The 26,180-nt window shown below is 36.4% G+C and overlaps 1 protein-coding gene across 2 annotated transcripts in view; it reads left to right on the top strand.

Annotated features, from left to right (window-relative positions):
• GAS2 (growth arrest specific 2) overlaps positions 1 to 26,180 on the top strand; it is a 128,751-nt gene that overhangs the window by 60,323 nt on the left and 42,248 nt on the right. For both annotated transcript variants that reach the window (XM_046016172.1, XM_046016171.1), the window contains 2 exons: positions 8,613 to 8,754; positions 14,852 to 14,959. In XM_046016172.1, coding sequence (XP_045872128.1) covers positions 8,613 to 8,754; positions 14,852 to 14,959 — 250 coding nt within the window. The remainder of the gene's footprint in view (positions 1 to 8,612; positions 8,755 to 14,851; positions 14,960 to 26,180) is intronic.

Genomic DNA, 26,180 nt, shown 5'->3' with positions numbered 1-26,180 from the left:
AGAAAGGGACTTTATTACCTCAGGTGACTTGCTTTGGTTTCGTGTCTTATCTTTCATTTTCTTGCAAATGATCAAACAGAACTTCTGACAGTTCTATGAAACCCAAAGAATTAGAAATGAAGATGTAAGTGGTCAAAGAAGACATGATTCAAAATAAAAATTCAGAATTATTTAGATGTTTTTCATCAAAATCTGGGTATACTGTTAGGATAGAGATCAGATGAGCCAATAAGATAAAGTGAGGGCTAGCTCTGGGTGAAAATTCTCAAAGAAAATTTTATAAAGAAAATCAGGATAAAGAAAATACGAGGCATACCCATCAGCAAATTACAGCAATGGGTAGAAAGCTTGCTGCCAGTGAATAGACCTGGGCTTTTTTTTTTTGTTTTTATTTTTGGTTTTGATTCAATGGGAAATTAACCTGCAATCAGAAGTAACTCCAGGTTCCATAAAACATGATCGACAACATAATCTCAACAAACTGTATATCAAGTATGAATTTTACTTTGCCATAGTATGTGGGTATGAGGAAGATTCTTTAATTAAAAAAAAATCAAATTAAGTATGACTGAGGCTCCATTCAAAATGAAAAAGCCAATTTGAGACATTTGGAGTTTTCCCTATTCTCTCCCATACCGTTCCCAGATACTGTGTGAAGGCCTTGGGAAAGGGTCCTCTGGTCCTCTGTCCACTCAGGCCTCTACGACTGGGGCTTAGTTTGAGCTTGTAGTGTCCCATTCTTCTTTGGACCCCAACTCCCCTACAGAGCTGTCGCCTTCTTGGGTTCTATGAGGGAGCAAGAAAACGGCGTCAGTTACTTCTAGGACCCTGCTAAACCACCTAGTTTGGGGTTTCTGACCTGTAGGGCAAACAACCTTGAGTAAAGAAATGGTATCCTTTGAACTCCACAGATATCCCCTAAAAGGGAGAAAGTGAAAAATACAAGGGGAAGAAAAACACACAAAGTAAAATTTCAATAAATGAGCAGCTGCCACTGGAATGTTAGAGTGAGAGAAACATGGATGGTTCCTACTTAAGAGATAAGGCAAAACATTTTTTGTTCAATTTTTTAAATTTTTTTTTTTTTTCCTCATTTTATTTATTTTTTCAGCGTAACAGTATTCATTCTTTTTGCACAACACCCAGTGCTCCATGCAAAACGTGCCCTCTCCATTACCCACCACCTGTTCCCCCAACCTCCCACCCCTGACCCTTCGAAACCCTCAGGTTGCCCCAACCTCCCACCCCTGACCCTTCAAAACCCTCAGGTTGTTTTTCAGAGTCCATAGTCTCTTATGGTTCGCTTCCCCTCCCCAATGTATTCTAGCAGTATAATTAAAATTTTTTAAATTTTAATTATACTGCTAGAATATTCTAAAGGGCCAGATTCCATTTTGTTGTTTTAATAATCTAAATACATAAATCAAGTCAGCATCATGATTCTGAAAGCCAGGTATATAGGTAGGTAGAAGGCGGTGTACCATCTGCAGAATTAGTCACGAGATGTCATTATCCTCTTGTTAGTTTACAATATTTGCCTGTTTTCTGGGTTTATTTTATTTTTTTTTTGATTAGGCTTTTTATTACTGGAGCACTCAGATCAGGAATCCTGCTGGACCAGATTTTTTAACTATGACGGCGTCATCAAAGGAGAAAACGTGCTACCCAATGACAAAATCCCTTCAGAAATCCCCTTTCCTTCAGTTCCAAGTCTGGCATAAATTACCCCTTGCCATAGTACATAAAACAAATTAAAATCTTAATTTTAATGACAGAGAATCATAAGGGCCTGGTCAATTTCATGGTGATGGATCATGTCAAGTTTTATGTGTTTTTTCCCCCCAGTTTTTTTGAAACTGAGAGTCTGGGTTGCTCCATTTTTTTATCATTCTTTTTTGAAAAAAACAGTTTATTGGGTGACATACAAAAAGGTGTCCATATTTAATGTATACAAGTCGATGAGCTTGGAGATGAGTATCTATCTGTGTAACCATACTGACGTCTATGCCATTAGTCGATCTATCACCCCTCACATTTTCATCCTGCTCATATTAGTATTAGTATTAATATTAGTATTATCACCATCATCATTATTATTTATGATACGAATGGGTTGCTCCATTTCTGACCATACTTAGAACGATGTAAGCTGGTGAAAGCAGTAATTATTCATATTACAAAGATATTACTAATTTCACAAAGGAATTATCTAAGGATTAAGATAACCCTTATGTTACAATGCTCTATTTATAAACCTTGCTTTTATTTTCTTCGCTTACTTGAGTGATGTGAAATACTGTACTTACACTGAAACCCAGAAAACATGCTAAGATCATTCAGGGTGTTACTTTTGTTGTGTGCAGCATAAGGTAAAACAGTTGAATACCGATCGGATAGATTGAACATTTAAGTATACATGTCTACTTAAGTTTCTATCTGTACACATTTGAAGATCTTATCTTTTTTTTTATTTGAATGGAAGTTCAATTGTGCCTTACAGACAGTAACCCAGTAAACCCAAATTTCACTCCCTGAGCTGTATGTTGTAGCATCTTAGTTAAAGGGGGAAAAAAGGAAAATTCTTCCACCTGACCTCATTTTACTCCTAAATTTTTCTTTGAAACTAATGAAACTATGTCTGCACCTTTACTTTCTGCTTCCTCCTTTCCTTGTGCCTCCATTAGAGGATTACAGAAATTACTGAGTTAAGACATCATTAGCCAAAACTAGAAGTGATTTGGGGAAAGCTCTTATGAATCAGTACATTAATTTGTAGATACACTTGATGAGTTTTTACTCTAACGAAGTCCCCAGCACCATCTTATGAATTGTGAACATTTTTCTAATAATCACTGACAGTTGATGTTTTTAATACTCGATTCTAAACATTAACTCCTTGAAATTACATAAATGTCATCTTAAAAGTATCCACATCACTTCAGATATGATTCTCAAGATGTTTCTGATTCTCTGCCATCTTCTCCTGACTGGGAACACTCAGTGACACTCCTTTGAGAGCTGTGGGCTTCTCTAAGTTCCGAGATGGGAGAATGAGACCACTTATTTTTGTTCTCCTGGGTAAAATTTCCTTTTATTTCCCGCTGAATAGAGCTATCATCACTGGAGAGTGAAATCCCACTGTTAATATTTCAGAAACCATGTCAGTTTCTGTGTGTAAAATATGCATGTTTTCCTTTTGAAAAGCAAAACACTCAGCAAAAGCAGGTCAATAAAACCTGAAAGATCTTTTTAATGACAATGCTTTGATGATATTCATTGCTGGAAAATGTCCCTATGAAGTCGACGTTTTACAGACTACAGAACTAAGATTACCTTTATGCTAAAAGTTAAAAACTTTAGATATTTTGGTCTGGGGTCATAATCAATAATTAATATCTTAGTGGAGCTTTTTATATTATTATTTTTTAGTGCTTCTTTAATTTTGAGCAACACTTATGATCATTTGAAAGAAATATACTTGGTGAACATTTTTATTAGTCTCCTATTTCAATGCATGGCCTAATGAAGTGTTGCTTAAAATAAAAATATTCTATACAAGGTTTATTAATTAACATGTCCTATTTAAAACACTTAACTCTGCTAAGAATATCACATGTGCTCATGTGAGTGAAATTTCCTTCCAAATGTAAATCTATCTTTAAATTACTTCAAAATAGAATAAAAATAGGGCAAAACTATCTTGTAAGAATCTATAAACTGTCAACTATAAACTCATCGGTTTATCTATAAACTTATCTGCCTTAAAAAGGAGGAGTTTATAAAATGTGTCCCCCTTACTCTACTGAAATAGGTCCCAGATGTCCTTTGTTTGAAAACTCTAGTCTACTAAATAGTTTATAAATTCTCTTAGTTCAGGGCTCAGTTTGAAAGCTCAATTATGTCATCTAGACCAATCTCAAAAATCATGTCATGTACCAGAAAAATGAAAAAGCCATTCCTAGTACCTCTTCAGAAAGTTATTAACCAGAAGACCCTGTCCCTAGCAGTTTGCTTTTTTTTTCCCAGCGAGACAAAACCAGATTCCTTGCCCTTTAATTATTCACTCTACTCTCCTATCACTGGGGTATACAGATGTGAGGGTTTGGTTTTAGTGGATTCAACCTTCTTGCTCTCTTTAGTTGGACCCTTATTCAGTGTGAAAACAATAAATTCACTCTCCCAAACTCGAAAAATCTCATAGCTGGAAAGGAGTAGAAAACTATAGATTTGTGACAACCCACAGAGTAGAAACATGAGGTGGTATAGAATTAATCATGGAAACCAGAATAAAGCAAACTTTTGGAGAGTAGAAAAAAAGACCTCTTTGGTGACTAAGTTGGCGTGCAGGTGTGAGCCCCCAGCCTCAGGGGAATGTCATGATTTACAGCCTGTTGACATCTCCAGACAGACAGGAAGCCCATGAATCGTATTTAAGTGTGCATTTTGGGACTGGCTGACTCTACCCTAGGCAGCTTGAAGTATTTAAAAGCCAATATAAGCAGAGATTTGGAGCTTAGTGTTGATTCTCTATGTTCAGTGGCAGAGCTAATTTTCAGCATTCCCAGGTAAAGAAAGATCTCCAGGGCAAGGCTTTCCATGTATGACTTTGTTACCAACTTCATTCAAACTTAGGCTACTTTGGATCAGACATGGTGAAGCCTGTTGTTCCTCTAGTAATACATTATTATTTTACTTGTTAAAAAACAGAGAGAGAGAGAGAAAAGAAAAGTAAAAAATTATGCAGTCTGTTCCTGAAAGGTGGCCTGAATCCACCAACAATTACAAATGAAATCATATTTTCCAACTGGCTTTATACGTTCAAATATGATGTTTTTACTTGTGATTGACTTTTAATTGGCTGTGAATTCTAGTGCGTTAAATTCCTCCAGGTTCACTGCCCAGTTTGTGTTATTCTCTTAAGAACATTAAATATAACAAAATTTTATACCTTGATGGACTAAGAATTCAAAGAAGTCTGGGGAGATGAAAAAGAGTTGCCTGCTGAAGTTCATCCAACGAGTTAGGAACAAAGCTGAACTTCTAACTCGTTTGGCTATATCCAGCACTAAGAAATTTCTGTTGCTCTGTAATTCTAGGAAAACTGATATAAAGAAAGCCTATAAGAAGTTCCTTTGTAAAGGATACAAACAGGAGTAATAATATAAACCATAGTAATAGTACTCCATTACATCTTAATTTTCAGGACCCAACATTATTTCATCTAGTGGTATAATATATTTTTCAAAAAGCTTCGTCAAAAACACTTTAGTGCTATAGTTTCCTAATGGTAAAACCTTTGATTCATCAATTATCAACACAATTTCAGAGGTTGTGCCATGTGTTAAACACTGTACTGAGCATATAATGGATACTCTTTCTTTTTTTTAAACATTTTATTCATTTGAGAGAGAGAGAGAGAGCTTGCAAGCGTGCGAGTGCACACCTGTGCGCAAGCAGGGGGAGAGGCAGAGGGAGAGGAAGAAGCAGACTCCCTGCTGAGCAGGGAGCCCAATACGGGACATAATCCCAGGACCTGGAGATCATGACCTGAGCCAAAGACACATGCTTAACCATTTGAGGTACCCAGGCACCCCTGCGATGGATACTCGTTTAATTTCTCCTAACAACATTGAAATAGGAGTTAGAATTTCCATTTTACATTGAACTTACAAGAAGCCTCAGAAAGAATGTATGTCAGGATGCCCGACTGTGCTGAGGACCCTGAAGAAGTTCAATAGCAGCTGCTGTTCCAGCATCCTCCCTCCCTCCCTCCCCGCACCATGACATCAGACATCTGGGGCAGGCCAGTTTCATGTCTACTTTCCTGATAGAAAACAGACTTCTCGAGGTTAAGCGACTTGCTAAATTTTAAGAGTAGGTTAATGGCACAGTGAGCTCAAGTCTACCTCAGGGAAGAAGGATACACAAATCTCCATGTGAGTGTTGTTGGTACTTGTCAGCAGTAATGAGATGCTGGGTTGACTTCAGTGTAACTAATGAAGTACTGGAAAGAAAAATAATGTATTTGGTTTAGTTTTGGATAGGGTTTAAAATCTGATGGAAAAATTTTTGGTAAAGTATTTATATGCACTTAATATTGACATGTTTTATTAAAGTGATATATGAAATTGAGGCACCTAGATGGCTCAGTTAAGTGTTGGACTCCTGGTTTTAGCTCACATCAGGATCCCAGGGTCGTGAGATCAAGGCCCACCACCAGCTCGGCCCTCATCCAGGGAGTCTGCTTAAGATTCTCCCTCCGTCTTCCTCTCCCTCTGCCCCTCCCCCTACTCATGTGTGCTATCAAATAAATTAATAAATAAAACCTTCAAAAAAGATAAACTGATATACAATTAAAGATCCAGGACAATGAAATCTAATTTCATATTTGGATCTCAAAATAATTGTTGTATGATACAACGGGTTTTTGTTTTTTTTTTTTTTCATTCACATGGCAGCCCTTAAGTACCTGCTGTGTGCCAGGACCTATGCTCTTGAGGGTGCTGTGAATTAGACACTAGTCTCCACTGATACAGATTTGCAGTCTAGTGCATGATTCCATTATGTCTCATTAACTGGATAATATATATAAAACATTAGAAATATGATGAATGGTACCTAGGTCTTTTAGCTAACGATTTATTTAACTAAAACTTATTCAGTTCATTAGAGATGGGTCTCAAGAAAGCAGTTGTTCTGTGGAGTTATAACAGCCTAGACTGTTTTGTACTAAATTCCAAGTTTTCAGTTCTCAAAGAGCTTCTGACACAGCATGCATCCTTACCCTCTAAATCCTGGGAAAAAATATTAGAAAATGGAATAGAAGAGTTACAGATGGAACATTAAATATCACCTTTACTAAGATCCAAGTTGATGAAACCACGGAGGGAGACAAACCATAAGAGACCGTTAATCTCGGGAAACAAACCGAGGGTCGCTGGAGTGGAGGAGGGTGGAGAAATGGGGTGGCTGGGTGATAGACAATGGGGAGGGTATGTGCTCTGGTGAGTGCTGTGAATTGTGTAAGACTGATGAATCACAGACCTGTACCCCTGAAACAAATAATACATTATAGGTTAATTTAAAAAATTAAGAAATTTAAAAAAAAAGATCCAAGTTGGCAGACATGCTTAGTGTCTTTAACTGACCTCCAGAAATAGGCCAATTAACTACCTAATTACAAACAAAGATGGAGTTTTCTATGGAGGCCTTTCTGGAGACAGCTACTTCCCTAGAAGAAAGGTGAACTGAGTCAAGCAAGTTCAACTGATTCTTAGAATTTACAGTTTGATAAATCCCTTCATCTTGCTGGAGAAGTGTGAGTAATGAAAGAGGGAGACCAGGAATTAAACTAATTGAGTACCTTCGACAAGAACAAAAACATCAAGAGTGGGGAAGTTGTTTCCTCTGGAAGTGTATCCTGAACACGTGTGTGATGATGTGAGTTAAAGTAACAAGCCATTAGAACAGGACAATAATCTAAGCTTTTGTATTCAATGATCTTTTTAATATATTATTAAGTGTAAGGTAGTAGACATATCATCTATGTATTTACTCTATATAGATTATTTTCTTTGTAGATTACCCGTCACCTATTTTTTAACTTTCTAAATGATTCATTCCTCTCCTTTGTAACATGTAATCACCTGATTAAAATGTCAGAGAAAAAGAACCTCAGCCCTACACTGAAAAAAATCTGAATTTGCATCTTTGTCTTGCTCCCAGCTGATTCTGTGTCCTTTCTGGATCTTTATTCTTTATTCCATAAAAATTTAAGATATAACTAGATGATCCCAAAGATCCCTTACAATTCTCACATTCTGGAAATATCTTTGGTCTTCTTCACCTAGGTATACTAGATAAGCATCTAAAAAACCAAACCAATTTTAAACTTAGCCAAAGAAAAATATGTTTATTTTTGGAGATAAGAATGCCAATAACAACTATTACATCTCTCTGTTTGAACTTCTAGGGTATTAATAACTTATAACAATTTTTAACATTGTTATTCTAAATTATTTCTCTATTTGCTCTTGTTCATTTTCTTTCACTGGACCCCATACGTACTTTCATTACATTGTTTTTAAATGTATAACCTATGACACAGTATAATCCCACACAACATTGTTCTGGACTCAGAGGAGGTATACAATTAGCAGTGGTGTGTTGTCTGTTAAATCATTTAAGGATGTTCATTTTGGGGATTGCTATTTTCATCTTTAACAAGTTTGTCTTCAAAATAGGAATTCAATTACAAATCTCAAATCTAATAAATCTAAAAGCTAAAGACTAAAGTTTACATGGTAACTCTTGTTATTGCCTCAATGTATTACATGGAGTATTTTTATTCTTAATATGTTAGTTGTCTATTCATGTGTCTATATACAAATCTAAATGTAAGTGTATATGTATATATCTATATCAAAATCAGATATATGTGCTTTTTCCTGCTTTAAAGGAGGCCAATTTTAGAACTTACCATTTCAGTGCCAGAGAAAGTTAGTTTTAAAAAGTCACCAATTTAGTCCTATGGTGCTCATGATCAAATGTCACATATGGTAAGTAAATCATTAGAAGTTATGCATGTGTACTGATCTGGTGTCTTTTAAAAGGTATGGTGTGGAACCTCCTGGTTTGATAAAATTGGAAAAAGAGATTGAACAAGAAGAAACACTTTCTGCTCCTTCTCCTTCACCTTCTCCTTCATCAAAGTCTTCTGGAAAAAAGAGCACGGGAAACTTACTGGATGATGCCGTAAGTAAAATTGGTTGGATTTCTTACTAGCACTTACACTTTTTTGAACTTCAAAACTCATTCTGTACAATCTTTTGTCAATCCAACCTCCACCTATTTCAGATTTTATTTATTTATTTGACAGACAGAGATAACAAGTAGACAGAGAGGCAGGCAGAGAGAGAGAGGAGGAAGCAGGCTCCCCGCTGAGCCAAGAGCCAGATGTGGGGCTCCATCCCAGGACCCTGGATCATGACCTGAGCCGAAGGCAGAGGCTTAACCCACTGAGCCACCCAGACCCCCAAACCTTCGCCTATTTCGATATCATTCAAATTCATTTTTAAATCCTATGAAAAAGTTTGTAGTCCTACAACAGTAGAAGTAGTCGTTTTGAGATTCCAAACTGAGCCAGTTTTATTTTTATTTTAAAAATAAAGTGGCCCGATTTCTACTGAGTAGCATCTGAAATTTTCAGATAAGCTAACTTCCTAAAAATTATCTTTGCAAACAGTTCAACCTTGATGTTTTGGGTTATGTTTTTTTGTTTCACAGATGAGAAGCCTGAGGTAGGAGAAGAGAACACCAACATACCACAGGGAACCGAACTGCCCTTTGCTACCTGCCTGCTATGGGCCAGAATCTATCATTGTTTTTCAAGTGCTTTTGTTATCATGGGGCTCCTTTCTTGTTGAAGAAACTGAAGCAGAAATTAAAATGCCTGCTGAGGAGAGAGGAGCTTAGATTCCAACCCAGTTTTGCTGTCTGTGGTCCCCACCCCTCTACTTAGCAGAGTCCTTGAGTCATGGTCTTTGGTGGAGTAGGGAATGTTTTCATAGACCCTCATAATCATAGAGAACAGATTCTGGGAGGATCAGCAACCTGAATGAATTAAAATTCTCTGACTCCTCTGTTGTCTGTTAAAAGTAGCTCTTGGTTATAAGAAGTGTGTTTGGTTGTGTGCATGCATTCACCTCCCAGCACATACACTTTGAGTGCAAAAAAAAACAAAAAATAAAAAAACGTGGGCAGTTTTTCGAAAAATAGTTACCTCAGGGATGTTAGATTAAAGTATGTCTCATACATGTGGAAGGTACTTAGAAACCAGCACCAACCATAATGCCGTTTTGTGGAACAGGCAGGACTGAAAAGCCATGCTGGCCCATAGTTGAGTTTCCTTCTCTAGGGTCTGAGCTGTGAAGAGCTAGGGAAATGGCTGACTGACCCTATAGGAAGTGGAAGAGAGATTGCTCATCTTTTGCTTTTCCCTGTGTAACACTACGGCCTGTATTGCAGAATCACAGAAGCAGAAGTACCACAATTTGACAGACTGAGGATTTCCATTTCTAAAGGCAGCAAACTTAAAACTTAAGCTTGTCAAGATATCTTAGCCAATACCAGTTTAATTTAGTTTCTTTTGCTCGAGTTGCTCAGGAATTAAAGACTAGGAAGGACGTTTGTATCCAATGCCATCTAAAAAAAATTTTAAAATCACAGGACAGTTTTCAGGATTGGTCACATGCCTTACTTGTCATATAGTATTTCATTTTTATTGTGTAACGAAATTGAACAACATATCGTATTAACAGTAGGCAATGACATTATTTATACATTGATGAAAACAATGTTCCTTCTCTCCAAGTTATACTTTTCTGATTCAGCTTACTTTAGAGTAAGATGTTCCTTTGGTTTTTCTTATAAATGTGTTTCTCTGGGGCTACTGCACTTGATTTTTGTTCCTTTCCTCTTAGCTATCACCTCTGTTTACTTCTCCATCAGAGGCAGAGTTCTGGCCAACATTACCCTTAGCCTTTCAGTGAATGGATCGCTGAATCAAATGAATTTCTTTAAAAGATTTCATCTTTATTTATTTATTTTAGATGGAGGGAATGGAGAGAGAGAGAGCGAGAGAGAGTGAGTGCTCGCGGGGGAGAGTAAGAAAGAGGATGGAGAGGGACAAACAGAGTGGGTGCTGAGCCTGGAGACCCAGACTAGGCTGGATCTCAAGACCCTGAGATCATGACCTGACCAGAGATCAAGAGTCAGGAAGTTGTACCAACTGAACCACCCAAGGAGCCTCTCAAATGAACTTTCTTTAGTTTGCAAATTAAGAGACCACTTTCTGGTGTTTGATAACTATTTACTCTTCAGTTCTTGAAATTATCCCCCCTGAATATTATTGCTACCGGAATGATCAGCAAAAAATGCAACTCAAATTTGGTTAATATTATATAGGGGTTCCCTCTCACATTCCAGGGTAATGCCCAAACTCATTGACATGCCACATAAGCACTCCATGCTCTGGCCCATTTTGTCTTTCCTGGACTTTTTACCCTGTGGACTTATTCTTGCATTCTGATGTGTCCATTGTAAACATGCCTGCTAATCCCAAATTTCCAAGGTAATTTTATATCCTGTGTTTTTCCTCACTTGCTTTCCTCATCAGACTTCTGCTTACTCAATCTTTGAATATTCATATAAGCACTTTTTCATCTTACAAAATTCAGATGGCACAGCCTCCTATATAAAGTTTTTGTCAGCATCTCATATCCCAGAAAAAATTGACAGGTTAGTTCTTGATGCCCCAAAGTTTTGTGTATATTTAATAAAGTATGTGCCTTACTGGGCATAGATGCCCATTCTTCTCTAGGTGTGGTTCTTGGTCTCCACGACAGTATCCTATTTTATTCTTCTGTATCTATCCAATGTCATGCATGGTGGATAAACTGCCAATGTAGGTTATAAAAGTTTAAAAAATCTTCTGCCTTTTTCTGTTTATCAAGCAAATCCATGTGCTCTGGAAATAGTTGTACTTAACCTTGCTGTAGCTTTGCAGATGGTGGAGATGTTGCCCCTTGAAGCCATTTACATGAACCTGGGAGAAGTAGGTAGAAGGAACCTGGTTCCTTTCTTTCACCATCTTGTCCCATGTGTGGCCATCCCTTGGGTAGGGGGAGTAAAAGGACAGGAGAGAGAAGGTGGAGCAAAAAGCATGGAAGGGATTTTGGAAAAGTTTTGCCGATACTCTCATTGAGGAGTAGAACGGGACAGGTACTCTCTTTGAAATGGCCTGTCGCTCTGTGGTTGTTCTCCCTACTCCAAGTTCTGTTCTCTCGGCTGCAAACCATGAAGGGGATTTCAGAAGAGATTTTAACCCCCTGTACATTTACCAAGTGAAGTTTGGGAACATAACCGTCTGTTTAGTTAAGGGGTTTTAATTGAATGTAGGAAATGTGTCAAGTGGTTGTTTCTGTACTATTGTACTCTGTTCTGAAAGCCTTTAAACCAGCATTTCTCAAATAATGTTTAATCAAACATACTGCCAGAGGCCCCATGGGGGAAAGAATTCCATGGTTACGTTCCTTTGAGAGACACAGCTTAATATATAGTCCCTATCTAGAGTTTGGCAATGCGTGCATTGGCAGATCAAAAGCAGTGGTGAGTTCTCTGAGAGAGTCTTGTTTAATCTGGAATTTTCCAGACTTATTTGGCCAGAGCTATCTTTTGTAGGCTCTTTCACTCCACATTGGGGAAATTGCATTGAAATATTCATATTCTGGTTAAGTGGTAGTTTTTCACTGGTGTGTTTTGTTTCAGGGACAGTGGAACAAAGAGAAAAAAATAATTTGGGCCTCACCCACGGTTTAAATCAGATCTTCATGTGTCCAATATAAAAAGGAAAGAGTTCCTGTGACAACTGCTCTGCTGTGTGTGAGGCCTTACCAGCCACAGGAGAGTTGAAATTCTTGAGCAGCGCTGTGTGCTACAGAATAGGGATATAAGATAGAGAGATAGAGATTGCTTGCAAAGTCCCTGTGTTTTGTTAATAATTTTGGCTCTTTTTAACTCTGGCAAAGTTATCATTTCACCAAAAAAAAAAAAAAAAAAAAAGAAGAAGAAGAAAAGAAAGGAAAGGAAAAGAAGGGGAACAAAAGAAGGGGGAAAAAAGGGAAAAGAATTAAAAAAAAAGTTGCCCTGAGATATCATATTCCATGAATAGTTTCAAAAATAACTACCAGTTTGAAACTTCTTGTGTATCCTCAAATTTCCGTAGGGGAATTGTTGAAAACTGGAAAAAAAAAAAAAAGATAACCCTTCATGCGGATAATCCATGCCACCTTCTTTATCAAAATATCATTAGAGAAACACACTGAATGTGGAGTCCATTCAGATTAATATATTCTCCAGATGTCCTGATAGAAGGAATCAACTGTAACCAAAAAAGAAAATAAATAAATAAAAATAGGGTTGTGTTGAGTTCTCGGTTTGCCTTTTGCTCACTGTGAGCGTGTTCCCACACAATGAACGGAATACCGTTCTAAGAAACCATTCTTATATTCTTCCTCTTCTCCATCAACTTCCTCAGTCTGGGGATGAGAGATAGTATAATTCTGAGTAATCAGGCTCCTCTTGAAATCCTATTTTAGCAGAAAATTGGCTGAGTTCCTGGCCCAAAAGAGAACACCTGCCAGACTGACTTCTCCCAAGGTAATACAAGAAGCACAGATGTCTTCAGTCACTGTTGACTTCACAATATATTTCCACGACCCACAGTCTGGCCTTGTCTCTTCCATTTCTGCCTCCACCTCTCACACAACTACAAAAAAGCCCTTGATTTTAAAAAGCCGGTCCATTTTCAAAGCTAGGAAGGCAATGGAGAAAGGCAGGTCACTTGAGAATATGTTTCTTGTACTTTCTTTCATTTGAAACCAATAGTTTCTGTGTTTGATCTAGGAACACTTCAAGATGGAAACACTTTCCACGCATACTCGTGATTGTCTTGTCTTAGAGGAACCACTTGAACACCAATTTATTGCTTTGCCCAGTTCCTATGCAGCATTGAAGCTGTGCCAAGCATGGCTTTTTTAAAGTTTGGGCCATGTGTTTTTATGTTGCTGACTGTCTGATTTTCTGCGAGATGGCCAAAGTCCTTTCTCCATCCTTCCCTTCCTTTCCTCTCTCCTTCCTTCCATCCTTCCTTTTTCATGGAAGCCCTTATTGTGGTGAAAAGATATGGTATAAATTGAACATTATATATATATATATATACTTTTAAAACATGTGTGTATATGTATATACACTTTTACTTCAAAACATCTTTACAAATACACTTAGAAAGAAATACACATAGAGGAACTCTGAGAACCACCCACATTCACTGACCCCACCCTACCCCAGAAAGTGGTTCATATCACTTAGATTATATATTTTTTTAAAAGTAGGGAGATAGTTAAAATAGAGATAACATCTGATATTCAGACATGGATTCTATATGACAAGTAAATCGTGAGATGCTACCACAAAAATAGGTTTTGGTAGGTGAGAATTACTGACATAGAGTGAATTGCTGGTTGACTCTGGGTGAAGTAGAGATGATTTCCTAAAGGAAATCTTAGAATTCAAAATAATATGGAAAACTGTAAGCTCGTTATTTATTTATTTATTTAAAGATTTTATTTATTTATTTATTTGACAGACAGAGATCACAAGTAGGCAGAGAGGCAGGCAGAGAGAGAGGAGGGGAAGCAGGCTCCCTGCTGAGTAGAAAGCCCAATGTGGGGCTCGATCCCAGGACTCTGAGATCATGACCTGAGCCAAAGGCAGAGGCTTTAACCCACTGAGCCACCCAGGTGCCCCTGTAGGCTCATTTAAAAAAAAAAAATTTAATTCTCATTTATTTTGAAAATGGTAAATTTAATATCAGTAAAATCATAATGAGGAAATTTTACCCTGTTAACACACATTCTATTCTAGCTTTCAGTGTGTTTATCTTGGCAACCCAATGTACACGATCTCTTCAATACTCCCCCAGTGAGAACCCAGCTCATTATTTCTACACTGCCGATGGATTTGCTCATCCTTATCCTCCGGCATCATTTTTATTGTCATCATCCAGCTTATGCCTTAGTGCGGTTACTGGCCTTGGAAAAATGCCTTCAGGGCCTGACTTTTATATAGTTAGGATTTAATGTGATAATCCTGTGCTCATATCGTGTCCATCGTTTGATATAGAGCACATTTAAAAGCATTAATGGTCCGGGGGCCTTTGAACCCACAGAACAAATTAATCTAAATGGAACCTGATTAAGGAAGATTGAACTTGCCTGCTCTTCTCTTTTAGGTGAAGCGAATTTCCGAAGATCCTCCTTGCAAATGCCCAAACAAATTCTGTGTGGAGAGGCTCTCTCAAGGAAGATACCGAGTGGGAGAAAAGATCCTCTTCATTAGGGTAAAGTTTTACTTTTCACTTGATATCTTGTCCTTTCTGAGGCTATTCAGGACCTGAGTTGGGAATTACAGGGGACATGTGACCCATAACTAAGCAGGAGCTTTCCTGATGCTATATAGAGCTGGATTTGAAGATAGGAGGTATGAACATTGTTAATATATTATACATGATTACTACTGAGGGCTAAATAAATAGAACTATCTTGCTCTTTTTACATACAGACAAGCACACACATCAACCAGATCATAGAGACCAAACACAATGAGAAAAGAAAAATCAAATTCCTTTTTTTGTTTATACATTTCATTTCAAAGGAACGTAACACCTCCCTCTGCTCCCCAGACTCCACACCCCATAGGAAACAGAAATAGTCTCCTGCCCTGGTCTTCCATATCCCAAGTTGGGACATGATTATCCTATCCGTCCTGGTAACGAAATTTTCAAGTGATTTGAACATGATTTTTTCAAGACGTTTGGGTCATGAACCAGAATGAAAATGCAAACTCATTACAATGGCATGGTTAACTAGTGACTGTTATTTCTTTCTGTTCTCTGGGTTAGAATAAAGAAGCATGGGTGGGTGCCAATGAATGTTCTGGTGGTCTTTGTCCATTTTACAATCATTTACGATCATTAATGTCCACTTAACTAATGAAAAATCAGACTAGATACCATGAGAAGTTTTAGGTTGTTATTAGTGGTTCCAAGTAACGTCTCATGCTTTTCATTTGTGGTCTTTTCTGGTGAATAATCAAGATAATTTCACCTCACAATAAGTTTGTGACATTTTCTAAGACCAAGATTCTTCTTTTCAAAATTAAAAAGGTGAAAATACAGCACTCAGCTATTCCTAGAAATTAATAACTATTTCCCCCCCATATCTTTTAGTTATTTCCTAAAGAACGGGAGTTATGATTCAAAGGAACTATATTCTCTCATTTGAATAAGTTAAAATATCTTGCTGGTTAATCTGTTTTGTGGAACAAAATAAATGTGTGCGGCAAGTACCATCAATGAAAATTCTTAACAAAGCTCAAAATCGGTGATGACCCAGTATAAATTTTGTCAATATAAAGTTTTCTTAACTACAACTTTTGACTGAAAGTTATTCATAAGACAAATTTTTAAGGCTCTACAACATGTTATTTGAAAAAAACCTTGATTGTAATTAGCTTTTAAAAAAGTGTTCATCATTTCGTTTTTTAGTCTAACTTTGGGGTCATGTTTATTGATTTAAAAAAAAATTCCAGGTAATAATTGTTATTTTGCATTGTAATGACAATGAGAAAAATGTAATGATATATGATGATTAAGGGTTTGAGAAAAATCTGAAGAATGCCCTCACTAAGATAGTTGCCCTATATTCACTTATTGTTCTCTTGGTTTTTATTAGAAAAATAACATTTGTGTTTATTTTTGCCAAACTGCCTTCTTTTGCTTTAGTACATTAAAAGATAATAATTTCGCATCTCTACAGATGTGCTTAAGTTTTACTAGGTTGACTTTTCTCAGGTCACCCTTTCTTGAGACTTAAGACGTTGAGAACCAAAAGTTCTCAAGAAGAAGGTTAGGCCCTAGAGCCTAGAATCAAAACCTAGGGCTTCATTTATCTACCTAATTATTGCTTCCTATTTTAGAAGTGTTAACAAACACATGATTAATAAATTATATACTTTTCCCTATAATGCAGCCTAATATCTTTAAGTGAAAATATGTATCACATATGTCTATTTGTGTTAGGTCTTCCATATTTAGGCAATGGTCAGAGAATTTGATATCCATATTTATGAATACGATAAATTTACATCATATTGGACATTTAAGGCATTTTTTTGAGGTTCTGTTTTTCTATTCAGAAAATGGTTTCCTTTTGGTGAAATTCTTTTCATGTATTGTTTATAGAGTAAATGCGATTTGCTTTACTGAAAATATTTCATCAAAGTCCTGAGTGAGAGCATTTGAATTTTATATTGGTTCCCACAGAATACACATATTGCACACATTCTGTTTCATGCTTCTGGTGTTACAAGGGAACCTGCAATAGGAGAATTAACAGGGATATGGCTTTCCTGATTGGCCCAGCAAGTTATGGCATCACTCAGCCATGCCAGGTGCTGTCGAACAGTGTTGTGATTACCTGTACTAATCCCCTTCTCTTTTTAAACTGTTCACGGGTAATTTACACTGTTTTTTGTGTGTGTTTTTTTTTTTACAACAGGTTTTACTTTATTTTTAATTTTATTTTTATCATTATGTTCAATTACCAGCATGTAGTACATCATTAGTTTTTGATGTCATATTCAATGATTCATTAGTTGCATATAACAGGTTTTACTTTGAAAATGATCCATTTTTTTTTTTCAAATCCTTTTGAAAGGAAACTTGCTATCACTGTATACATTGGAAACTAAAACTATTTGTCAAAAAAGGAAAATATCCACTAATGTGTATTCACTGAAATTCTTATCCTTTGGCTTGCTAGGGGTCCATTCCCACCATGATGGAGTAAACTGATTTTAAAAAGGCCCCTCTCCTTGTCTCTGTTTTCCCTAGAGGCCTTCACCACCCATTCTACCAAGTTTAGGAGCTGAAATGTCACACGAAGACCATATGCACCTTTCATTACATGTTATCTCCCTATTTCTTCTTCTAAACTGAATGGAAAAGCTAAAACCAAGTCTTATTGATGAGTATACACTTTTACTAGTACTTTTTGATTTGTGGCTTGGACTATAATTAATTGTCATTCTGCACTCATTCACTGTAAAGAACTGACAGTTATCACTCAAAAATACTTAGAGACCATAGTTTTAAGAGATCTTATGGTTGTTGCTGTTAATATCTTTAGTTTGCTCTGAACACCTGGATTAAGTACTAAGTGCTTATAGTCACAATCTTAAACATACTAGGGGAGTGATTGCCTTACTGTCTCTGCATTGCTGTCCTGTGTTTCTTATGCTTGCATTTGCATAGCATATTTTGGCATATTTTAAAATATGCCATATCTCTTTTTAGGCTAAAAGGTGTGGCCATATTTATTACATAATATAAATAGATGCATTTCTGCATATCACTATATAAAACATACATACAGTGAAATATACATGGTGCAGTACATTAGTGTTTATTATCCCCTAGTTTTCTGTCCATTCTGAGAGCAGCAGTGTTTTCATATGGCCATAATGAACCTGTCCACACAAAGAACAATTTTGAGTCATTTAAGCCTTGTTAGGACTGTTGACTTAGCTCTTACTTAAAGATATCACAGTTACTAAACACAAACTCAGAAAAAATCATCCCTTAGAAAGTCATAAATACAAGATTTTCTTAATCTTAAAAGATTCTTGTATTTTTACTCTTGATCTACTCTTCTCCATATAAGCCAGAGCTAACAAGTTAATTGCCAACTAGATTTCAAGGTTTGTTGAAAACACCCAATCACTTTACTTATGTATGGTTTTATAATTATTATGTATCTGAACACAACTTCTCCTTGCACACTCAAAGAGATACAATAACAACAAATAAGAACGAAAAATACAAGAATGTTTGCAGATTACAGAGAAAGAGGCAGGAAGACATTTTCTGCAGAAGATATCTTTGCTAAGCATATGTCTTATCTGTGGACTTCTAGAAACCGGTGTATGAATAGCTACTTTGCATATCTGGCTATCTAATATTTATTTATATTGACACATCTATATGCTTACGTGGGCTTGTTTATTTACATGTGTATGTCTCCATTTAATAGTAAGGGATTGTCTTTACCCAAATACAAAGAATCCTTTAGTACAAGGGAGAACCTCTGCGGTTTTTGATTGTGACTTTTAGGCAAACATGCTAATAATCCCCTGCTAAAGTCAAAATGCTCTTGTTTCTAACTTATCAAAAACAATTTGAAGCCAGATTTTTATCCCATGTCTTCCAATGAGTGACGCGGTTTCTGAACTATCTGTTGGACAAGCAAGCTAAGTATAGCTAATATGTATCTGCATAGTGAAGATACACATTTCCTCTGCTCCAAGGTATAAATATTTCAGTTAGTTTCCAGTGGCTTTTGGAAATTGGACAAAGATGATAAATGCTCTTTGTTAATTTCCGTGGTAACAGATGTTTGGATCTTACCATTTAGCCATGATCTGCATCTTCGAAATATAAATAAATGAATCTGAGGTCTCAAGTTGTGATTTTGAGGAAAAAAGTATAAATTTTCCATTGTCTTAGTTCTTACAGTTAGTTGGTTTCTATCCACACTTCAAGTATCAAGAAGTCAGGTGGCAATATAAATCTGTACAAACTTGTAAGAAAGTTTTCAGAAATATGTCATAGATGCCATAAAAATATACTATTTAATTTCTCAGTCTGAACTCAATGATGATAATGTTCTGTACAAATAATAAGTAATTATTGAAAGTGATCTCTCTGAGGAGTGCCTGGCTGGCTCAGTTGGTAGAGCATGTGACTCTAGACTTGGGGTCATGAGTTCAGGCCTCATGTTGGGTATAGAGCTTACTTTAAAAAAAAAAAAAAGAAAAGAAATATTACAGTAAAGGAAAAAAAAAAGATCTCCCAGATAATCAGCATTTGCATTATCTGGGAACTTGGTGGAACTGCAAATTCTTGGGTCTCACCTGAGGTGGGTCCCAGCCACCTCCATTTTAATAAGCCATCGACGTAATTCTGCTGTGTGAGGAAGTTTGAAACCACTCATCTAAAAGATGGGAAGGAAGAGATTGCTGTACCACAGTACAACTAGAAATAATTTGCAGGTCTGATCATGGAAAAATATAACCACTCAGATGCTAGAAATGATCATTTTGAAGATGTCTATGTATCACTGTGAGGAAATACTGAAGATATGATGTTAAGTAGAAAAAATTAGATTTTTAATCTGTATTTATATATGAAATATCTCCCTGTGGAAATTATATATAATTATGATTAAGACTTGAAGGGAACAGGAATAATTATTAAACAGTTTTTAATTTTTGAGGGCATAGAATTTTGAATGAGCTAATTTTTGTTCTGCATTTATTCCTAACAATGACATTAAAAATATGAACTCTTTAAAAGAAGATTAAGTCAGCAACATGATACAATTGCAGATTTGAAAAGAAATAAAGGGACTTCTAAAGAGTGTCAGATAAATTAGCTGACTGCTCCTTTTTCTGATCATTGGCTAAGCTTCCCATGTTCTGGAAAAGGGCAAAGAGGTTTATTGGAATCATGGTGTTATTTAGATTAGGGGGAACTTTGCATCTTGTAAACTTGTGGCCTATTGTTTCCTTGGATGAAGCTCTTAGCTCTTCTTATCTTTCTTTACTATTTTCTCTCTCTATTTTGTAAACTGACTCAAACTCTTTTGGGGTAGCACTAGGAAACATATAACAGCTGGATAATGCCCCTTCTCTTTGCAGACTCATCAGTGAGCCAAATACTGTTTTCTCTCTCCTAGTCATTAAAGCCTTAATCCATTGATATCTCTTTCCTTTATGGCTCAATTTTCAGTGACATGCAAATGGTCCAACATGATATACTGATCTCTCTTAATGCATGAAGTAGATGTAAATGGCTCTAATGAATAGAACATCCATGGGGCAGGATCTTTACACATAACAGAGTTGCTCTAATGTCCTAGTAGTAGGACATTCTGGCAAGAGATAGAAAGCCAGTGGGATCTATTGAGAGGTAGCTGACTTTCTGTGGTACTTGATTTGGGCACTATTTGCTGAACAGTCTTTTACTTAATTAGAATTTGTCACTACCATGGACTTGAGCATGGTTCAAAGTGTGTTCCAAGGAAAGGTGTTCAGAGATATTATCTGTAAAGAACAGTTATCAGGATAAAGAGTTGAAACTGGTGTCTTTAACTCTTGTTATTGAATAGACTCTATTAGCCTCTCTCTGAGCACATGGTAGATCTCATTTTAACCTCTCATCCTGGTGTGGTAGATACTGTTGCCATTCCCATTTTACAGATGAGGAAGCTGAAACATGGTGGTTGAATAACTTCCCAAAGTGATAAGCTAATGAGCAGCTGAAGCAGCATTCTCAGGCCTAACTCCCACTCAATGCTACGGACCACAAAGCAATATTGATTTCTTTATCGGAGATAAAGCATTTTCTCGATGTGTGTGACCACAGAAATATTCCCTCTCCTGGCTTTTTTTTTCCCCCCAGAGCATCATCCTGGGCTAGGAGGCTGTGAAAACATACTTTGGGAAAAATATTATCAATTGAAGCAAGTGAAAAAAGTAACAGAATTATATTGAAAGTTTTCTACCTTTTGCCAGAGTTAAAACCCATCTATCTTAAAGTACTGCTAAGAATTATTGAATTTGTAGTCATTTTTACCTTCAAGTTCCATTTGGAAACTATGATTCAAGGAAATGACTGGAAAATCCTTAAAAGGAAAAACAGCTAAAATGTAAGAAGTATCATTCCTACCAGGCGTTTCAGCGGGGATCTTTCTATACATTGTTTCTCTGGATTCTCTCCATCTCACAGCTGGTTTTGAAATTACTTTTATCTTTTTGTTACAGATGAAAATACAAAGTCTTAGAGGGTTTAAGGTCTCAAGTAAGCAGTATGATCAACAAATTGAAGTCCCAACTGCCAGACACTCCACTCCAAGCTGCCTCCCTGGGGCATGCCCATTGAATGCAAATATGTTATTCACAAGGCTAGTCCTCTAAGAAGGACGTGCACCTTTTACAATATATTTAAGTCTCAGCTACACAGTAGTGTATTCCTTTTATCATTTTTACTTTAAAAATACTCTAAATGCAGACGTCATTATAATTGCATAATCAATAGTGCCTGCTATAAAGAAAAGGATATAAGGTGTTTGCCTGACTGTATTACAATAGTGATAAAATTATAACAATATTTATTAGGATGAGATGTTTACTTGTATGCCAGATGCTGTTCAAAACGCTTATATGTTTAATAGGCAAAATTAAGAAGAATTCTCTATAAGATATATTATCTGTCCTGATATCTTTTTCATAGAAATCAGAATTTAATTCTTCTGTTACCAATAGAGTCTTGTGGAATCTTCTTGCTAATTGTAGATATTTTTTTAAGTGGGTTAATACTATTTCAAGACCTCTTTATACCAGACCTTCACAGTTGGGTAAAATCTTCATATGAGGTTCCATGCTAACACCCTAATGGTTCAAGGTATTCCTCCCCACCCCCCCCACACACATTTTGAGAAATGTGACCACTTAAGGAGCCTAAAGAAAAGACAATGAATAATTTAGTTGGGAGTCGGCAAAGGAATTTGAAATCTTGAAATCTTACGGAGTCACCTTCTTTCTACTACGTTTGAATTAGATCATCTCCGATCAATGGAAAGGTCAAACACCTTGTTACTGATTCTTTATAATTTCTTATTTACCATATAAATTCTTCAGGTTTATACCTGTGTGGTAAAGATCAATTCGCTGTAACAAACCAAGCAAGAGAGGCACACAAGCTTGGTTGCCATAGCAACCCAACCTGGCAGTGTCTTCTGGGACTGGCTGTAAGGGAAGGTCCAATGGTAGGGAGTGATACTACTTTCTTTTCTGCTCTTATGACACATATTGATTTACTGTGAGTAAAAAGTAGCATAGTTCGAATGGCATACCTTCCCTGGTAATGAAAAATGACCTGTCATATAAAAATGCAAAGGAGTTTCAAACAAGTAGCAGGGAAAATAAAACTTTCATTTATCTTAGTGGAAACATTGCAGAAACAGCCATTACTCAGCAGCTGGATGTTTAAAATTCATTTTTTGAGTGATATGATTATAAACCTTTGATCTAATTTAACAATTTATGTGAGCAGTGATTATGATTTCTGTTATGTCCAAATAATGGGTCCGTGATTAAAGGAGCGAGACTGATATAAGGCAAAGGTCAAGCAAAGCTTTATTTTGTGCCAAGCATCAAGAATCTAACCTAACGTTTAGGGCCGCACCTCTTAAAAGAGAGGGCGACCCTTCTGTTTCACAGACTAGCTTTTAAGGGCAAAGGCCATGCGGTCGGGCCTGGCCACGCACAGGTGACCAATGAGATTGTAACACACACAGGAAACTCCACAGTGATGCTAGGTGACCAGTTGAATTACAATTTACCCTAGTAGACATTAGAACCAGCCTATTACACCTTGATTAGGATTGGCGCCAAAAAGGCTCCCAGAGGGCAGGGGTCCCTACTCCTTGGTAACCAGGGAGACAGTATGCAAACCCCCACTGATTGGATGTCTCCACCTGGCCTGACCCACCCTTGTATCTGGGCTTTGTTACCTGGAGCTGGTTTCCGGAACTTGTCTCCAAGTAAATCCCGTGGGGGAGGGGAGCAGGGACAGTTTCTAAATAGGTCCTTACAATTTCAAAGCTATCTCATAGCTTATATTTCTTTTCTATGAAAGCAATATGGTCACATTTGCCTCTAATGTATGTAAAATCTTAGGCAGCATTTAGTGTTCTGATCCATGGTGAGAGAAGGGAGGCTGTTATTAGAACACAAATCAGATCCCTTTCTTTGCCCAGCTGCCCCAAAATTGAACACTAATTCAGGAAAAGCAAGTAATGGCATTTTAAATGTATTCAAACACTTTAATTTCAGATTTTAAATTCTTTTTGGGGGGGGTAACATTTTGCTCCATTAAAGACACTTTCATTTGTTTGTAATTTATTCATGTGCAATGAGACTGAGCGAATAACAGGGATATAATTTACACTTTGGTAACACATCTCTCGAAGGACTTTGCAAATGTTAATAAGTCCTCTTCACCTCTTTTTTTTTTCCTGGGAAAGGCATAGGTGTTGGTTAAATGCAAAATAAATAGTGATTAATCATTACTGTAAAAAATTTACCTGATGGAGTACTCTCTTCCTGAGATCTATCTCTTGAATTTGAAAATCTTTAAACATGGAGAAATTCAAACTTGACTTTGTCCAAGATTGCACCCAATACAACATTTGACACCACTTTCGAAAGCAAGAAAAAAAATGTGATCTGGTATCTTACAAGAATGAAAAGATTAGTTAATATAGTGAGAGAGTTCTCTGTGTTCTTATTGGAAAATTCACTATTCCCTTCATTGAAATGTTAAAAGGTATATGAAGTGTGAAGAATAATAATTAAATGAAGACTTAGAACCAAAGATCCCTTTCCCCTGGGAATTTGCCACTATTGGCCACTTAGCATTGAGAAGGTTTTTAAAAATTGTATGTACTTTTCAGCTGACATGATAAGCATTTTTACTCATCTCCAATGGGATTTACCATGCCTTTAAGTTGTACAATACATGTGTGACTCTATTTCACCTTGAATCATTTTCTTTTGCCATTGCACTGCAGCTAAATAAAAGGACATCCCCCCCCCCAAACCAGCCACAAATCAAAAATTACTTAAACTTACAGAAGCATTGGAAAATTAAGCGGCTTCCTTGAAGAGAAGCATAGATCCTATGATCTGCATTTCCAATTTCTGTATCGCTATAGCCTTCCTGCCATTAAGATACATTTGCCTGTGTGTATATCTTATATAGTAATATGTGTGTGTATATCTGTATATACACACACATCTATGTATATGTAATGAAAAGGCACAACATTGATATTGAATATCAATATTCAGTGATTTGGCATTTTGATTGTTAAAAAGTTCTCACATTGATTTTTTGTGTGTGTGTGCCTAATATGTCTAGTTAAGAATTTTGTGAAAAAAGGTAAACGTTTTATTTTGTCTATATTTCTTTACATATACTATTTACCACTCACTCAATGCTTGCTGTGTGTCAGTTGCTTTTCTAAGTACTTTCCTTGAATTCTTTTATTTAGCCCTCACAACTATTTGAGATAGGCACTATGATTATTTCTGCCTTAACAGTAAGGAAACCAAGCATGTATGAGTTAATTACTTCCCAAAAGTCACAAAGCTCTAACAGTCAAACTTTCTTTGAATTCAGTAGATCTGATTTCAAGGCCCATGGTTTTAACTCTACATTATTCATTCTATTTCAGACCACCTAGTCTTTTGGCAAGTCATGTTGTGAGTATTGCTGCTTGCTTTTCAGCATCCATTGTTAAGTGACTCACACTTCATGTACAGCTCCTAAATTGCTTAGGCTTTTGTGGGTGGGCTCTGACAAATGGAATTGAATAGCTAACCCCTGTTGGAGTGTCAGAAGAGTATCCAGGAAGCAAAGAGTCTTATAAGACAATAATACCCTCCTAAAAAGAAAAATCAGAAAAACTAGCCAGAATGGTTTTCACATTGTTCAACATATTCATTGATTTTCTTTTCAATATATTGACCAGATTTGAAAAGTCTTCCAGAAGCCAAAGTTTATTCTGGGAATGAGGATACTAAGGAGTATTTTCAATTTACTATAATTATATATTTCCATATTTCCATTTCCAATTTGCCTTTATGCAGCTAAAATTAAGACTCAAACCTGATAATGTATGAAAGGATTTCCTACATATGCTATGGTGGAGTAGGGAGGTGAAATTGTCTTTAGTACATTTTTATATTTTTATTAAAGGGTCTACAATAGGCTTATAAGGAAGTACAATCTGAACATTTTTGGCATAGTAAATGATGTTTTTGAAAGCAACTTCCCTAAAAATGGATGCCAAGTGATTTTTAAATAACTTCTGTCCCTAACTTTATACCCTGGTACTTCATGGTGGTGGAGTATATCTTAGTTTTGTATGATTTGTAAAGTATGTTCACCTACACATCATCTCACTTTATTTTCTTTACTTTGTGAGAGAAATAGGTGTGGTTGTTAATTTTTACATCTCTCTGATGATGAGGAAACTGTAGATAATAGAGATTTAACAACTTTCCCAAGGTAATCCAGCTAGCAAGTGGTTGATCTAGGATTAAATCATATCATATTTTAATATATTAAATTCTGTATATTTTAAGTTTCATACAATAAAATGTTTTTGTGAAAGGGAAAGAAATGAAACAATTATACACAATGTGTCATGTTCTTGAATTACTGATGAGTCTTCTAGAAGCCAAAGAACAAACCAATGTACGATCTATCATTGTAAATTGTACATAATTTGGGGTGCCTGGCTGGCTCAGTCAGTAGAGCATGGAACTCTTTTTTTTTTTTTTTTAATATTTATTTATTTATTTATTTGACAGAGAGAGATCACAAGTAGGCAGAGAGGCAAGCAGAGAGAGTGAGAGGGAAGCAGGCTCCCTGC

The sequence above is a fragment of the Meles meles genome, chromosome 8 (assembly GCF_922984935.1).
Source record: "Meles meles chromosome 8, mMelMel3.1 paternal haplotype, whole genome shotgun sequence".
NCBI classification, from domain to species: Eukaryota; Metazoa; Chordata; class Mammalia; order Carnivora; family Mustelidae; genus Meles; species Meles meles.
This window is presented reverse-complemented; position numbering and strand designations above follow the sequence as displayed.